The sequence below is a fragment of the Molothrus ater genome, chromosome 5 (assembly GCF_012460135.2).
Source record: "Molothrus ater isolate BHLD 08-10-18 breed brown headed cowbird chromosome 5, BPBGC_Mater_1.1, whole genome shotgun sequence".
In the NCBI taxonomy this organism is placed as follows: Eukaryota; Metazoa; Chordata; class Aves; order Passeriformes; family Icteridae; genus Molothrus; species Molothrus ater.
In genome coordinates, this window is record NC_050482.2 from 3,995,523 (window position 1) to 4,013,319 (window position 17,797).

A 17,797-nucleotide genomic window follows, 5' to 3' on the forward strand; every position below is an offset into this window, starting at 1 on the left:
GAAAAGCCAATCATAAAATACATGCATTTTTCACACAGAACATCCAGAGCAAACAGTGCTGGGCATAAATCCAGCCCTGCCCTCGGCTCCGGTCACTGTCACCACAGAGACCAGCGCCTGCCCGCCTGCTCTCGGGAGGACGCTGAAGATTCCAGGGACGTTGTTCAGTGCTCCTAAACAACCCCAGTGTTTAGGAGCACTGAACAAGGCTTCCTCTCCAAACCCTCCCATCCCCGTGGCCTCCTTCGGACGTGTTTCAGGGATTCTATGATTAAATAAAACCTCCGAGAGCGCAGATCACACCGAGGCGCACCGTGAGAACCCGAAGGAACCCGGGCTTATGCTCCGCGTGGGCAGCTGGGGCGGGGACAGCATTCCTCCCGCCTCCTGCACTCCCAGCCGCCCTCCCAGTCCCCGGGATTTGCCGTGCTGCCTTCCCAGTCCCCGGGATTTGCCGTGCCTCCCTCGCAGTCCCGGGATTTGCCGTGCCGCCCTCCCATCCCCGCTGCTCCGTACCGGGACGGCCGTGAGGGGCGGCAATGGCGGCGCTGCCGCTCCCTCCTCCCGCCGCCGGGGGGCGCTGGCGCGGGGCGCAGTGCGCAGGCGCGGCCCTTCCCGGCGTGCTCAGCGCCGGCTCATGGCGGCGGCGGCGCCGGGACGGGTGAGCGGTGGCTCTGGGCCCGGCCCGGCCGTGTGGGGAGGCGGCTCCGGGCCCTGCGGGGTGTGGGGACTCAGGGCAGGGCAGGGCAGGGCGGGTGTGTGTGCCACGCTCAGCGGCTCCTCGGAGGGGTCCAGGCCTATGTGGAAGTGGGGGGGGGCGTCAGGGCCTGCTTTGCCCCCTCTGTTCTCAGAGCGACGGAGGTCGCAGCGCGCCCTTCCTTTTACCGTGGGGACAGCTCCTGTGGCTCGCAGCCTTGAACCTTCCCCGCGGTGACAGTGCCATCCCTGTGAAACAGAGTAGAAATTCTTTAAAGTGGAAATCTATTTTGATTTAGGTGAAATGTACATCTTTGAGTCTGTAGTTAGAAAACATAGCTATGTAGCCTGACTGCAAAGCCTACGCTCAGAAAAACTACTTCAGTGAAAGACAGATAAGGGGGGGGGAGACAGAAAGTGATAAAGAGAGACGGAGAGACTGCTGAGAGCAAGTCAACCTGACCTAAGAATTCTTTCTGATAAAGAAGAACTAGCGGCAAATGTCACGCGAAATTCATAAAAATGAATATGTATGAACCTACTGTGAAATTGTATGCATATGTATTTGAGAGGGGGATAAAAAGAGACCTGAAGTTCCCAGAGGTACGCATGTCTTTTAAGGAGAGTAATCTCCACATGCGTCCAGCGCTGTAGTAAACATACTGGCTTTACAACTTTCACAAAGTTGTAGAGTTTTTGATTATCTCTGCAAAACAGCTCCATCCATCCATCCATCCATCCATCCATCCATCCCTCCATCCGTTGTCCAGGGAAGGGTCTGGAGCACTGCTCTGAGGAGGAGTGGCTGGAGGGGCTCAGCCTGGAGAAGAGGAGGCTCAGGGGGGAATTTCTCGCTCTCCACAAGTCCCTGACAGGAGGGGACAGTCCGAGGGGGTCGGGCTCTGCTCACAGGTAACAAGCAATAGGGCAAGAGGAAATGGCATCAAGCTGTGCCAGGGGAGGTTCAGGTTGGATGTCAGGAAGAATTTCTTTTGGAACAGGCTGCTCAGGGAGGTGGTGAAGTCCTCATCCCTGGAAGTGTCCAAGTTAAAAATGGATGTGGCACTGAGTTCTCTGGTCTGGGTCTCCAGACCCATTTGGACTTGATGATGTCAGAGAACTTTTCCACCTTGATTGATTCTGTGATTCCCCAGTGCAGGCTGTCTCCCCCTGGATAGATCAATCCTGCTACCAAAATCCCACTGCTCTGTGGCAGGTGGGAATTCCTACAACACCCTGTCCTCATCTGTGCCTTTATAACCACCTCTGTGTTCATCCCAAGACCAGATAATCTTCAAAACCTTTTCTTTTTGCAGTAAACTTCTTGCTATTGAGCCCTACCCTTTCATATTCCACTGCAGGATTAAATTAATTCTTGAGCAGTTCTCGTCAACTTTCAAACTGTTACTTTTATACAGCTTTGCTCTAGTTATGTATGTTTACCACTAGCCAGGGAAAGATCCATTTTCTCTGTCTGTAAGAAAAGTGAAATAAAAGGAGGTGTACCCACATATGCAAACTATTAGCAAATAACCTGGAAATAGGTTTGTGTGTGTCATTTAGAGTTTGTTTTTTTTTTCCTTTTGTCTTTCAGTTTTAAATTGAAGAGAAAATGTCACTTTACGATGACTTGGGGGTTGAGACCAGCGATTCCAAAACAGAAGGCTGGTCCAAGAATTTCAAACTGCTGCAGTCTCAGCTGCAGGTGAAGAAAGCAGCTCTCACACAAGCAAAGGTACAGTCCCTTCCTGTTTTCCAGACTTCTTTCATGTTCAGTGCATTGTGTTTGTGACCTCAGAATACTGATATGATAATGAGGTAATTTTGCTGGCGTTTGTCTGTGAGTTTGTAGCAAAGAGCCTGGCAAAGCTGAAGGGGAAAAAGGGAAAATTCATTTTTCTTAGAGAGAGCATTGCAAAATTAAAACTGAGGGAAGCACTGATGTATGTGCTGCAAACCCCTGAACTTTTTAACTGCAGAGCCAAAAGCTGATATTCAAGTTTAGCTTTAAAGATAATGAGATTCAGCTTTATAAAATTATTTTTTCATGTAAGTAGGGGTCACACTGTGATTAATTATTTACATGTTTACATCATTTGATGGTTGTTATTTAAAGGCTGTTGGTGCTAACTTGCAAATCATTATGTATTAGAAATTTTACAGCAAGTATTTCCAGAGTAGATGAAAAGGAGGAGTGCCAGCTGATTCTTATTAGACTGTGACAGGGCCATTTTCTCTTTTTATTGTTGCTTCTTTATATTTCACCCTTTTTCTTTGAGCAATGTTGATATTTTGGTTCAGGCAGGACAGAGGTGCTCTTTGGGCTGTGTAGGTTCTGTTGAGAAATTACTTAATTAAAAGAAGAAGCAGTAGCACTGATGCCAGTAACTCAAGTAGCCACAGCAGTTTTTTCACTGAAATTACTCCTGATTTATGCTGCTGAAATTGGGGGCAGGATTTAATTGATAATTGGAACAAACTGCATGGATGAAATTTACTGACTGCTGTATTTGTTATATTCTTTGTCCATGTGACTGATGTGCAGTGTATCCATAGCCCAACAGAAGAATAGGATAGGATTAGAAAACTCAAGAGTTCAGAAGAGTTTAAAATATTTTCTCTGATGATAAATTGGAAGAACAGTAGCTCTTTGGAATAAATCTGAGTTTCTTAGAAACTACCTCAGTTCAAACTCACCTGAAGTGATAGGATGAATTTTTAATGAGTGTTTCTGCTCCCAGTCAAAACCTAGGACCATTCACCTACCACAGCAAAGTATGTCAAATAAGCTGATTTTTAGAAAACTGCTTTATCTTTTTTAGACATTGTGTGTTTTGGTGATTTTTGCAGAGTCAGAGAACAAAACAAACCACAGTCCTTGCTCCAGTGATTGACCTGAAACGAGGCAGCTCCTCTGATGAGAGACAGATCGTGGACACACCCCCTCATGTAGCAGCTGGGCTCAAGGTAAGCCCAGGGCAGCTGAAAGTTCAAATGTTTTGGAAGTTGAATCTTTCCTAGTGGTCAAAAACCTGATTATTTTCTGACAATGTCTTCCTCTGCTGAGAGTTCATTAATTAACCTTTCAACTTCATTCAGACTTACTTGTGGTACAGCATGGAATTACCATGGTTAATGTGCAGTTATAAAACAGTGTTCTTAGAATCCTGGACATCTTAGAATCCTAGAATCCTTCAAATTACTTGGCAAGACAGCAATTTGGGCAGCTAAATAATGACTGTAATTGTGTTGGCACCAGTGTTGGAACTGGACCTGTATAACAATCAACTGAAAAATAAAAGAACTAAAGCCACTTAACCTTTTAAATTAATTTCTCGTGGTAAGGAGTCAAGAGAAACTTCTCTCCCTGCAGCTTTTTCAAAGGAAAAGTTCTGAAATGGTTCTTTCAGATTAAAGAACAGTCTGTGTGCCTCTGTTGGTATTATATTAATAGCAGCTGATAAAAGCCCTGATGAGATTGTGTGGGAGGACCCTGGCAGATGGTTGCAGCAGCAAGATGTAATAAAGCTTCTAATAGTGCATTAGTGGGGTTTGAAAAATTCCTGTCCATGCTGATTTGCTGCTGCTTTGCATTTTGCAAGGGGAGAGGGTGGTTTTTCTTCATGGGAAAAATTTCATGTGCTGAGAGACTGGATGAAATGTTAGGTTTAAATAAAGCCAAGATTTCTTCCAGCACCAGTGGGATTGGGATATTACCTCACATTACAGAAGGAATCAGAAGTGTTAAATTTTTCCTTTCCAGCTGGGTGTTGTTTTCAGATCTCAGCTAAAAAAAAGAATTTCTCTTTTTTCCAGGATCCTGTCCCTAGTGGTTTTTCTGCAGGAGATGTGTTGATTCCCCTGGCAGATGAGTATGATCCCATGTTCCCAAATGACTACGAAAAGGTGGTGAAACGTCAGAGGGAGGAACGGCAGCGGCAGCGGGAGCTGGAGAGGCAGAAGGAGATTGAAGAGAGAGAAAAGTAAGGCTTTTGTTTAGAGGCTTGCCACATTGACTCTTACCTAAATAACCATGTCAATTTGTTTAATTTTATCTCTCTACATTCTTGGAAGTTCTTAGAGGGTTTGTGAATACTGCGTGCTTGTAGAAACAAGAGCAGTATTTTAATTAATATGTTTTAATGCTCTTGGTAAAAATCACCAAACAGTGCAAAAACAATAAGAATTATCAACTTTGCAGCCTCTTTGGGTGAAAGCCCCTTGTCAAAATGATTCTAAATTTACTTTGTTTCAATAATAGCAGCAATATTTGGGTATATCATGCATCGTTAGCAGACTTTGACCTTGCAGGTGTATTTGATGTCATTGTCACCTGACTACAGAAAAACTTTTTCAACATTTGGTGATGAACCATCCTTTCTGCTTCTAAAAACTACAAACTGATCCATGGATGCATTCAGTTTTAAATGTAGCTAGTACAGCCTTTGAGAGGCATAATTGTATTTCCTTTTTTAATACTCTGCAATCAGTAATTTAATTATTAAGTAGGTTAATGATGTGTTTATTAATCTATTGTCTCTGGACAAAAGAAAATACTGCTTTATTTTTAATGCCTATTCCCTGAAATAAGAAATCTCTGTAATCATGTTAAGGAAGTTGAATGCAGATTCAGTATCTGATTGTTATAAGTGGTAAAATGTCTGCCAGCCGAGCAGAAGATTACATTTGCTCATTTCAAGTGAAGTGAATAAACAGTCCTCATCACAGTATGAATCATCTGGAATTACAGTTCTGCTGCCCTGTTTAGATTGTGGAAATTTATATCTCTAGTCACTGGGTCTTCTCTGTCTTCTCTCGGTTATATCTTTGTTTTGATGGAGAAGGAATGCCTGAGGCTCTGTCCTGCTGGCATGCAAGACCTCAGGAATCTGGGATGTCATTCCCACAGCTTCAGCATTGACTGCTCTTTAGTTGTATTTGACTTGTGTGTGGGCCAAGAGTCTTTATACATATAAACATTAGAGAAAATAAGTGAAAAATGCATAAAAAAAATCCGATTTTAAGCTGGGGAAACAATCTCAGCCAAACCTTCATCAGATGTGTTCTTTGGAAGTTCAGGCTGGACATTTGTTTTGATTTCATAGGATAGAGATTCAGAAATTCTGTATGGTTCCACAGTAGATCTGGTTTTGTCATCCTTTAGCACAGTTTTTGTGGCTGTGCTAGGAATGGGATTTGATTTGTGCACTAGGTGGTGCACTTGACTTTTGAGGAAAAGTGCTTTTCCTTTTTGTTGTATTAAAATGAGTAATTTTCCTGATCACATCAGAGAACAGCTGAAGTGCAAACAAATCTTGAAGCATTCCTTACTTCTTATTAGAAATTATTCCTGAATCTTATTTTAATTGCCAAGCAAGTGTCTCAACAATCTGATGTTTAAGCATGAGGATATTTTTTTATTCAGCAAACGATACTGCTCTGTGTAGTGTGTGATGGGAAAGTAAAAGGGATTCTGTCCAAAGCAGGGTGATTGATTAATTAATGTCTGTTACCTTGCTCTCTGTTCCATGCAAAGCCTATTCCATTCAGTCACTCTGGTCTGTTTCGACAGGATTTATTCAGGATTTATTCAGGTGCTTCCTCCTTTCCATGCATTCTTCTTGGCTCACTTGCAAGTGAAAAATGATCTTGACTTAGATCCATCTTCCGTTTAACCAAAAATGCCCCATGATGGTAAAAGCAAAGAAACAAATGGTGAAGGTGTTAACTTGCACTTTCATGGGAAACGTGTTAAATGCCAGTTGGATGGAGCAGAATAATTCACCCTGCAGAGGTGGGATCACAAATTCAAAGCAAGAATTAACTTCCATGGTTTCTCATCCTAACTTGCTGTGTCTCCTAGAAGGCGTAAAGACAGACATGAAGCCAGTGGGTTTTCAAGACGACCAGACCCAGATTCTGATGAAGATGAAGATTATGAAAGGGAGAGACGGAAAAGAAGTAAGGGAACTGCTTATGGTTCTGGTGTGGAAAGAGGAGAAAAAGAGGGAGGGGAATTCACAGTCCTATTTCATGGATTCTGTATTTCTCTGTCCTCACATGAGCACACTGTTCATTCTGAGCCTTTAGAATAAATCTGGCATTTAATTACAACATATTATAATGTAGAATACTGGTATTTTTCCATGGAGGCAGGTGGCAGCCAAATTACTTGTGGAAATACCTCTGTTTAACCTTAGTTTGTATACCTGTTGTAAGTTTCTGCATGGGTGTAGGTTCCAGGGAAGGGATGAGGCATGACATAAAATCAGGCTCTGAGAATCACTGAGTTTTCACTATTGTAACTTTTCATTCCTGCATTTGTTACATCCGTGCCCTTAGGGCTTGTCAGGTGATGTGGGTCAGAAATATGTCTTTGCATAAACAAAATCAGTCTTTATTCTCTTTCAGCAACAAAGTTACAGTAAATAATTCAAGTCTGTTGTGATATCCTCCAAGTGTGTTGTGTTCCATTTTGTTCATAGGTATGGGAGGAGCTGCCATTGCACCACCCACTTCTCTTGTGGAGAAGGACAAAGAACGTGAGTACTCCAAAATCCTCTTCTCTGAACCCAGCAGAGTTCATTTCCTGCTCAACTTTCTATTTAGTTAAGCCCTCCTGCTTTTCCCATTGGATTCTTTGTAGCAGCAGGACATGAAGGAGTTTTTTGTTCATGTGGGTAGGCTGTGGGAGACCTGTGATGCTGCCCTGCTTCACATCTCTGTTCTGAAGAAATCTTTATGTATTGCTGGACAAGTGGCTTGGCAAACTACAACCATGTGCAGCTACTCACTTCTGATGTGAAAGAAATGTCACAGGCAGGGTTCTCTGGGTAGACTAGAAACCTCCACAGTCTGGAGAGGGAATTTTTCCATTGCTCTTTCCTTGAGGAGGTACTTAGTGAATATCTTTTCTACAAGAGTTGTGCACTAGAGACAGAATTTTATACATTTTTCCAGGATGCAGTTCAGCTTGAAGAGATTTGTGTGCAGTGCTGGTGTGAGGATCTCAGTTGTCCACGAGATGGCATCATCCTGCTATAGGAACAAAACCATTCCCTTTTTTTCCCCCATGTCTAACGGTTGTAAATTTTAAAATTTAAAGCAATTACCAGTATGTTTCTACTTTAAAAAATACTAAGAAGAAAAAATCTTACGCACACAAAATTTTCTTTGGGAGTCTTCCTTGGATTTATGACAAGATTAAAATGTAGAAAGTACCTCAGAACTTAAGGGAATGATACAGTGAAAGCATTTGATATGTATAAACATTCAAAACAGAAAGACATTGTTTTGAGTAAATAATTAAGAGCAATTGATCAGTGTCAAGGAAAAGTAAATATAGGCTGGAAATAGTAGAAATACCCTTAGGGGAGAGTTTTTAAAATGTGACAAGGAAATCTTTGTATTGCTTCTTACTTGGTGCTCAAATCCAGGCTGGAAGAAAACAAGAAAATATTGGTGTAGCAAAAGTCCCATAGTCCAGTCCATCTGCTGTTTAACTAGGAATTACTTTTCCTCGTATTATATCCTCAAACTTCATGTCTGACCTTTTATTTGATAAGATACAAGAGCTAGTGTACAAGATAATATTCTAAAATCAGGTCAGTCTGATAAAAGTCCGTAAGTCCATTCAAAATTTTTTTTTCTAGTGTTCTAGTAGGCTTTTTTAATTTTCATTTTGCTATTTGACTTGTCAGTGGAAGCTGATTTAATAATCTAACCAGTGTGATTGAGATATCCAGATCCATCTCCATCACCAGGAATAGCTGCAGTTCAGAGATTTCCAGTGAGATGAGTTGCATTCATTCTTTTTAATAGAACTAATTTCTCTGCAAATGTGCAGTGTATTTTTATTACAGTCCTTGGGCCTTGAGTTGTGTGCATTGATCCATTTTTGTCATAATTCTGTTCCTGATGAATGGGAGTTTGTCCTCTGGATGATGTCTTTGTAGTGCAGGGTGGTCTCTTAATGTTCTTTCTCTCCATTTAATAAGAGGTTAATAAATGCATTCTAGAGCTGTGGAAATTACATCCAATGAGGAAAACCCAGAATAACTCAGATGTTATTTCTGAGAGAGAGAGAGGGAGGTGAGAGGATGTCAAAACAGCATGTGCAAAGGAAACATGCTTCTGATTTGGATTTATGTGTAAAACCTTCTCATAGTCTGTTAGGATTTTACTGAAAAAAAACTCAAATATGTCTGTTTTCTCCAGCTGTAGCATCATTCCCATATGAGGAAGAGTCAAGACCTCGAGCACCTTCTTCCAAAGCAGCAATTCCTCCCCCAGTGTATGATGAGCCAGAGAGACCTCGTTCCCCCACAGGACCCAGCAACTCCTTCCTTGCCAACATGGGGTAAATCAATGAGTGACCCCTGCACATTTTGTGGGAAAAGGCATTGGAAGGTGGTGGAAACCAAAAGCTTGAAATAGTTTGTCAGGAGAGAAGAGCAGTCTGAGTTCAGAGAGTCCAAACTGGCAGGATACAGGAAAAAATGTGGATTGACAGGATTGGGAAAAACACACCTGAGGTGGTTGCATTCAAGGCTGTGCTTTCAAGCCACACTCCAGCATAAAGTGTTTGTGGCAATGAAGTGTACTTGAAAACACAGGTGGCATGTTGGTTCTTCTAGATTTTTTTTCCAGGTTTGTCTTGAATTTCCTACATACCAGCAAATTGATATTTCAAATCATTTCAGCTCTGCTTTGTTGAAAAATTCAGAGTGTATTTTGCATGAATGTAGCAGCTGTGGCTGCAAATCTGCCCATTTACTTTCCTTCCTTGTTTTTGATGTTGTGTTAACTACTGTGGTAAGAAATGAATGTGAATTTATAGCTAAAAACAGCTTAGAGACCTCATTTTTGGGTTTGTTGGGTTTTTTTTTAATTGTCCAGGAAAAGATAACCAAACTTGATACTGTTGGACCAGCTTGTGCATTTTTACCACCTTTAATTAGTAGTACTATGGAACCCTGACTTCATTGAAGGAAGGGCTAAAAATCTGACCTGCCTTACTGACCACACAATTGACTGTTTCTTCTGTGACTTAGTGTTTAAATCTTTCAGCATTACATAGCCAGACTTTTTAGCCTTTTACATAGAAAAAAATCATGTAACTTGTAGAAGCTCCTGTACTTTCTGCCCCTGTGTAAGGAAGTTTTAGGAGGCAGGATATTTGAGCACTCAGGAGAAATGCAGTGTTCATGTTTTATGGAAGAAACCTTTATGAACTGATTTTTTTTTTCTCATTGCAGGGGGACAGTAGCTCACAAAATCATGCAGAAGTATGGATTCAGAGAGGGCCAGGGGCTGGGCAAACATGAACAGGGGCTCAGCACAGCACTGTCAGTAGAGAAAACAAGCAAGAGGGGTGGCAAGATCATTGTTGGTGAATCTACAGAGAAAGGTAATTATGTCCTGCACCAAGTGTGTGGGAGATGAAGCTCCTGGGTTTCTGTTTACCATCTGTCCTTGTTGAAAACATTGGAGTTGGAAAAGTGACTCATATTTGTTCTTGAGGAAATTTATCTTTTTTTTCTCTTTTTTTAAAGTAATCCTGTATGCATTATTTTAGCTCATCCTTCCCATTTAGTGGGGAAGCATCTTCACTTCCAGGGCTGATCTTGCTCTGCCCTGATGTTTTTTTCCCTGTCACATCCTGTTGATACTGCTCTCATTTCCCTGCTCCTGTCTGATCTTGAGACAACATCCAGGCTTCTGAACACAAGTGGCAGAAGTCAGAATACTTTTAGTCTTGTAGTTCTTATAATACAGTTCTGAGCTTAGGAATTATTTCCCTCTAAGAAGTAGTACATTGTCAGTGTTACTGCTTAATTCACACCACTGGAACTGATTTTTCTGCTTACTGTCATTCCAGGGAGCTACAAGTTGTGAATAACTATTCCTCACCAATATGAAAGTACATTTTATAGCTTTTATTCCATTTGATCAGTAAGATTCTGATAAAAGTCCCTAATTGAGCTTTAATCTTAAATTATACCATTATTCACTGTTTTGTCTTCAAACAGAAACGGGCAAGAAGGCAGATTCCAACCCCTTAACTGAGATCCTGAAATGCCCAACTAAAGTGGTCTTACTGAGGGTGAGTTGGGAGTAAGGGAATGTGTCTTGGTGTTGAAATGTTTAAACTTCTGTTCCTGATACAAAATTCTGCACAGTTCAAGTGGTTCTGGCCTGCACCCGTGGTGTTCTGGAGAAATTATGTGACTTCCTGGGGTACCAGCTGTGATTTTCAATCAACACTGCTTTAAATTGTGCAGTTCCCTTGCCTTAGGGACAGGGAACTGTCTCCTCCTGTCCTCCTGTAGCTCTTAAACTTTTCAAGTATTTGTGGTCACAGCTCACAGAGCATCTGTGATTTGTCTACACAATCACCTGCACAGACTCCATCCAGTGAGTTGGGTTTGTTCTTTGACTTTCAGAACATGGTTGGTGCTGGGGAGGTGGATGAAGACCTTGAAGTTGAAACTAAGGAGGAATGTGAGAAGTATGGCAAGGTTGGGAAATGTGTCATCTTTGAGGTAAGAGATAATCTGTCTCTCTTTTTGGCTTCTCTGGGCACTCATCCCTCACAACTGGAGTGTTACTGCTTAAGAGGGGCATACATAGAAGATCTCTCAGGGTCCTTTACTGTGTTGCAATTCTGGATTTTCTGTATCTGTAAGATACAAGCTTCTAACAATAGCAACTGTGTAAAAAACACTTGAGTATTGTGTTTTTGGAACCTTTTTATTTTGTTCTTTCACTGCCTTTGTGAAGAACAGCAATTGAAAACAATGTTCTTACTGCTGTTTTAATTACTTGTGGTTTGGGGTTTTTGTTTTGTTTCAGATCCCTGGTGCCCCTGATGATGAAGCTGTAAGAATATTTTTAGAGTTTGAACGGGTTGAATCTGCCATCAAAGGTAGGATCCTAAATTGTGTCCTGTGCAGCTCAGAGCTAACTTCTGTAGAGAGATTAAACAGTCTCACTGGTCAGGCTGTTTAGTTAAAGAGATGTTTATTTTATTGAATTGCTGCTTGCTGATCTGCTCTTTGTTTCAATTCCAGCTGTTGTGGATCTAAATGGAAGATATTTTGGAGGCAGAGTGGTGAAGGCTTGTTTCTACAACCTGGACAAGTTCAGAGTGCTGGATCTGGCGGAGCAAGTTTGATTTTAAAAATCTAGCTCGAGGTGTCATTGTTTTGGCAATCAGGTTTTCAGCAGTAGGCTGGGAATTCAGAAGAGAAAAGTAGCTTTCCTAGCAGACTGGAAACAAGCCTCATTGAATGGATTTTACACATTCGTTGTGACTTATGGTTTTTTGTAATATAAAGCCCTTTGAAAGTAAGAGTCACGTCTGTGTAGTTTTGAATTGCACATTTCTGCTTTCTGCTCTGGGGATCCTGGTTATTTTTTGAGCTTTCAGATGACTTTGCTCTGTTGAAAACCCACTGCTGAGGAGATGCTTTGTCTGTATTCCTGCTTTCTTTGTTCTGGTGCTTCATCATGGAGTCCCTGTGCTGGATCCACAATAAGTGTGAAGCTTTGGACAAGGACTGTGTGCTGTGATCTGCTCTTCCCTGATGGTCTCTCCTAGAGTTAGAGCCTTGCTCTCCTGAGTCCTCATCTCTGCACACCAGTGATTTGGGTCATTGGACAGTTGCAGCTGGTTTGTTCTGACTCCAGGACAAAGCTTCTGTGCCAGAATGGAGACTGAAATAACAAGGACTGAGTCTGTCTTCATAGAGCAAAAGAAAATCTATCTGTAATCCAGGGAAATGGAGAAAAGAGGGAATTTAATGGACTCTTAGCAGGAGCTCTGTGCTGGGAATATCCAGGGATAACTGATTGCAGGTCATTAGCAGGGAGAAGGGAAACTCCTTCCTGTATCTGGCCACCTGTCAGAATCTCACTTCTCTAACTCACACATAGACAACTAACTTTGTTTAACCATTTGCTCTTTCTGTTTATATTTCTATATTTGAGGTCAAATACCATCAGAGTTAGGCTTTCTTTTGGAAGGAGTGCTTGTGGAAGTTCTCAGAATAGGAGGCCATGGAGGGAAGTTCTCATGAAAATCTGAAGAGTTGACAAACCAAACTACTAAGCACTACTACTTCTAGTTGTAACTTGATGTAAAATAGTACACAGCTCTCTGCTCCTGGTTTTATGTTTGCTTTTTGTTTGGGAACAGTGTGTGACAAAGAGTTGCCAAGAGGGGACTCTGCAATGGTGGCACTTGTCTCTGTGCCCCATTGCACCCAGAATTGTGGAGATACTGAAGTGGCTGTGAGCCCTGAGGGCATTTTAGCTGTTTGAAAGCTGATGCTGGATGTCTTTTTCCTGTTACACACATGGACTGGGGGGAGGGGGGACAGACCTGTAGCTCAATGCTGTGAATATCTCCAGTTCTTGCCCTTTTGAGTTTTGGCTGCAGATTTCCATGACAAACCCTTGGGTCTTGTGTTTTGCTTATTTTGTCTGCTTGTGTTCCACCAACCTCTGTACAAACATTTGCTTGTAAAACAGAATTTTTTAAAAAACCTGGTATTTTACCTGCTGTGCATTGGCTTCCTTACTGTGCTCTTGTCTTGTGCAGGGCAGTCCCTCAGAGTTGGGCATTTTCTCTGATCCACCCTCCCTGCAGCAGAGGTGAGGAACTGCCATGACACCAAAACCACAGGACTTGGGGCAAAAACAGAATCTAGATTCTGTTCCTGCCTCTGCTCTTTGTTTTCTCTTTGACTTTGAGCAACACTTTTAAGACCTTTGCTGCTGTGTAGTAAAACAGATTAGCCTGGTATGAATTAGCATAGGTTTGCTTGTAGTACTCAAATAATTTGGGTGGCTGCTGTAGAAAGTTTAACCACTGGTAGCAGATTGAGTGTGATCTGAACTTAGCTTGAAGTATGACTTGGCTTTAAGCAATGTGATATATTTATGGCTCTTATTTCAGCAAATGCCTCTTGGGTGGCTAGGCAGTAAGTATTTCCTGAGGTACACAGGCTGGTTTGTGTGCCTTTAACCAGCTGTTCTCCTTTTTAGCACCACCTTCTCAGCTTCCAGTCTGATAACTTGAAGGTTTTCCATTTGCTGAGAATGGCTTTATTGGCAACTTTTGAACCATTTCATTCTGACAATCCTTACTGTGGTTGAAGACAGGAGGAAAGTTTATCCATGAAGATGTAAGGGAGAGGGTTTGTTCATTTAGTATTTTGTGTAGGAGATTCATGCTATAAATGAGATGTTTTTTATAGGGACACTGAAGCAAGCAAACCTGGAGCAGATTTACATCCCCTGAATTCCATCCGAGTGGTGGAGGCTGCACAAACACGTGACAGTGGAGCCAGGTGTGTAAGCAGGTGATGCAAGCAAACCTGCACAGCTCTGGAAACCTGCAAATGTTCAGACACTCACTGAGCTCTGTGGGCAGATTTTGCCTCCTTAGCAGGAAGCATTTTTTGCAAATGCAACTTCTCCCTGTTTTTAAACACACTGTGTTGGCTCAGACTTCCTCAGGCATGCATACCTTGAAATACTTGGTTCTGAATTTACTTCTCTGCTGGAGAATTGGCCTCTGGAATCTTGCCACTGACTTCTATTTCTAGTAGCTTCTCAAGTAACTTTTTATCTAACACCTCCAGCTTTTCCTGCTTACACATCCAGTTTTCTCCTCTGTTTCATCAGTGAGTGCCCTTTCCAAAGGCTCAGCAGCACTTAATTTGGAGCTCTTTGCAGCTACCAAGTTTTATTTGGTGGTTTGTCTTTACACCCTGGATATTGTGCAGCCACCTCATTCTGTCCTGTACCTTTGTGGTGACTGGTCTGAAGCAATAATAATATTTTTGTTTCTCTTTTTGTGTGGTGCCCTATAAAGTTCTGATTTCACAGAAAGTGAAGAGGATGATGAGCTGTTAGGAACATTTACCTTGCTGGCAGTGCAGGATTGGTTATAGTGCTTCATGTGAAGCACTGGGTGTTTTTCAGGTATGATTTCCTAAATTTAAGCTTTAATTCCTTGGTTTAAGCACCTGTGTAAATGCTGTGATTCTCTAATACATTGGATAACTGCATCTCCTCTTGGGCTAAGTATGAACTGTTCATTGCTTCTGGGAACTCAGATGCCTGCTTAGAGAGATCTGAGTGTCCTGAAGCCAGCAGGAGGCTGAGAGGGACGTGGAGGACGTGTCAGCCCAGAGCTGAATGAGGTACCTGGTGCATTAACAGCCCTGAGGTCTTAAGAACAGGGATTTGCACAGTGGCATCACTGCCTTGTTCTCTTCTTAATTCAGAACACTGGCTACTATATTAATAGTGGGGATTTAGTGATTTGATTACCTTCCTAATTGTTAAAACCCCAAGGTGGTTTTGAGCTGTAGCAGCTATTTCAGAGCCCATCGTTAAGCACATGGGTTATGATTTATTTTCTCACCTGCACTGTTCTGCACTTAACCTGTGTTGAATTTCACTGTCAGTTTATCACTTTGCCTGGTCAGTAAAGTCACTAAAATCTGATGTGAGATGGAGCTTGCAGGGAACATTTTTAACATTACTATTGTCGAAATCTTAAGTTTGCTTTGCCACACTTACATGAAAGGTGAGAGTTGTTGCCCCAAAGAACTTTCTGTCTGAATAGCCATGGAGGGAGAGAGGCAGGAACAAGAAATATCTTGCCCAAGGACATGCAGAAGGTGGTTTGGAGAGTTGGGATTACACCCTATTCCCCTGTACTTGCAACTCTGCAACAAAACCCACATTCCTGGTGGAGCTGCTTTTTATTGTGGCAACAGAAAATAGAATCTCTTAGCCTTGAGCTTTGGATTCTGAAGCAAGTTCAGAAGGAGATGTAATTCATGTGCTGCAGTCTGTGTAAGTGGTTGCCTTAGGAGAGGCTCCTGTAGGAGATTTGAGTATGTCAAGGTATTCTACCCTTCTGTGCAAGAGAAAAGATGTGTTGTAACATCATACAGTTCTCTTAAAGATAGGAAGACAAATATGGGAGGTTTCAAAGAGGATCTTAAACTCTCAGATCCTTCTTGCTCCACAAGCAGAAGTCTAATGGGGGAGTGAGAACTTTCAGTCCTCCCAGCACTTGGTGCAAGAGGCCTTGAGCAAGACTGATTTTCACCTTGTGTTACATTGAATTAATCCCATGTTCCTGCCTGGGATTTCTTCTCCTTAGCTACAGGACTTGGCACTTCTCATGGAGCTCCATGATGTTCCTGCCAGCCTCTTCCCAGCCTGCCCAGGTCCCTCTGGGTGGCAGCATGGCCTTCTGAGGTAGCTGCCACTGCTCCCAGTCCATGTGATCTGCAAATTTGCTTTAATGAAGGAGTTAAAGAGGGCTGGACCACCATTGACCCCTGTTCACCAACAGCTCCTGACCTCCAGCCAGACCCTGAGCCACTGATCATTCAGGCAGCTTTTGGTGTCTGCTCCTGCAGCTTCAAGAGCTTCTTTGTTAGGAGGATCTCACAGGTGACAATGTTTGGAACTCCTACAGAGGTCCAGGTAGACAATACCCACAGCTCTCCCCTGCCAGGCCAGTCTTTGATTGTGGAAGGTTAAGCTGGGCAAGCATGATTTCCCCTCAGTGAATCCAAGTTCACTGTTGCTGATTTTCTTGTCCTTCATAAAAACACTGTTATATTAGCTACTCCCAGAATTGTAGAAATTATTTTAAATTCTCAAAACATTGGAAGAGAGCAAGAACATCCACACAGCTGAGGTTCATGTATGGATGCATCTGGCACTGGTAACGTGCTCCTGGCTGGGTGCAAGACTAACCCCATTCCTGTTCCCAAAAAAGCAGGAGCTGCTTGTGGTCATGGAGGACTTGGTGTCACTTACAGGCACTTTGTGTGACAGTAAGTGCAGCACTGTAATGAATGAGTTCTTAGGGGGATTCCTGCCTTGAGGTGGTGAGTTATCCTTAAAGACAAACAGGGATTGATTGTGTCTAGCAGTGTGTGCTCTGTTCATTTGCTGCTGCTGAGCAGTGAGAGGACTCAGCCAGGAGATTTGGATTCCTGCTGTGCTGCTCTGGGCAGATGTAGGTTCTTCACAGATGGGTTTGAAAGTAGCACCTGGGCTTGGGAATTTTCTTGGTGTGTCCTGTAGACAGGACTTTTGATAAAAGACTTCCCTCTTGCCCTGTGATGCTGTGATTTTATTCAAGCTGCAGAGCAGCTAAAGAGCCATCCCAGTGCCTTTCTCATCCATCAGTTTGGTTTATCCTCACACATCACCACTGGCTTCTGGTTGTGGCTGTAGAAGGTACTTCTGAAGTCCAGCTGGAGATGATCAGGCAGCTCCTGGCAGTGCATGTGGCACTTGACTTTCTGTTTAATATGTGAACACAGCTTTTTCTTACCTGTGATGTAATTTAGAGGATGAATTCATCTGCTTTGTCTTGTTTTGAATCATAAAATCATAGTATGGTTTGGATTGTAAGGGATCTCAAAGCCCATCTAGTTCCAAACCCCTACCATGGGAAGAGACACTTTCCACTAGACCAGGTTGCTCAAAAATTCACCTTTTCCTGAAAAGTGACATTTCCTGCTTCACAGAGGAAGACAGGACTTTTTAAGGATGCAAAAACTGGTAATTATATGAGTTGCTCATAACATCAGCCTACAGAGCTGACAGACCTTAACCCCTGGGCAGCCCTGGATGTAACCATAAATACTCATGCCTTATGTCAGGAGCAGTAAAGGAGTAACTGCTCCTTTTTCCTCCTCATTGAGGGATTTATTAACTCTGAAACTTTTTCTAAATGAGTGCTTGGATTGGTAAGATTGCCTTTCTCTTCCTGCAGGTCAGTGGGTTACAAGTGCTGCTTGCTTTGAATGTCCAGTGTGATTTTACCTCCTGTTTACTGCAAAAACTATTTTGTGCCACTCGAGGTGCAACTCAGCCAGTTCGAAAAAATGCTGTAAAGTCTGCAGGAGTGAATGACAAAGTCCCTGTCTGTGTGCCTGTGTTTGGTACTTCAACCAGAGCTGACCACAAATACAAAAGTGATCCTGTTGCCAGCTGTGCTCCTTTAGGGATCTTGCTGCCTGTTTGTGTCAGGTGGGGCTGGATCTTGCTGGTG

The 17,797-nt window shown here is 42.6% G+C and overlaps 1 protein-coding gene across 2 annotated transcripts; it reads left to right on the top strand.

The window, feature by feature from the left end:
• The first annotated feature begins 582 nt into the window (after window positions 1-582).
• RBM17 (RNA binding motif protein 17) lies at window positions 583-13,256 on the top strand. 2 transcript variants are annotated; one of them, XM_036401217.2, is made up of 12 exons: window positions 583-661; window positions 2,291-2,431; window positions 3,547-3,663; window positions 4,513-4,679; window positions 6,560-6,657; window positions 7,182-7,238; window positions 8,914-9,055; window positions 9,954-10,105; window positions 10,728-10,801; window positions 11,142-11,240; window positions 11,551-11,623; window positions 11,769-13,256. In XM_036401217.2, the coding sequence occupies exons 2-12, from the start codon at window positions 2,309-2,311 to the stop codon at window positions 11,870-11,872; spliced, it is 1,206 nt and encodes a 401-aa protein (XP_036257110.1). In that variant the 5' UTR covers window positions 583-661; window positions 2,291-2,308; the 3' UTR covers window positions 11,873-13,256. The 2 variants fall into 2 exon arrangements, with proteins under 2 accessions (XP_036257110.1, XP_036257111.1); XM_036401218.2 differs by lacking the exon at window positions 583-661 and having other exon boundaries at window positions 6,563-6,657.
• Window positions 13,257-17,797: the final 4,541 nt, after the last annotated feature.

Coding starts and splice junctions, on each gene's coding strand:
- RBM17 (XM_036401217.2), top strand. CDS start 2,309: ATGTCACTTTACGATGACTTGGGGGTTGAGACCAGCGATTCCAAAACA. Junction 7,239..8,913: donor TGTGGAGAAGGACAAAGAAC/GTGAGTACTCCA, acceptor TGTTTTCTCCAG/CTGTAGCATCATTCCCATAT. Junction 11,624..11,768: donor GGTTGAATCTGCCATCAAAG/GTAGGATCCTAA, acceptor TTTCAATTCCAG/CTGTTGTGGATCTAAATGGA.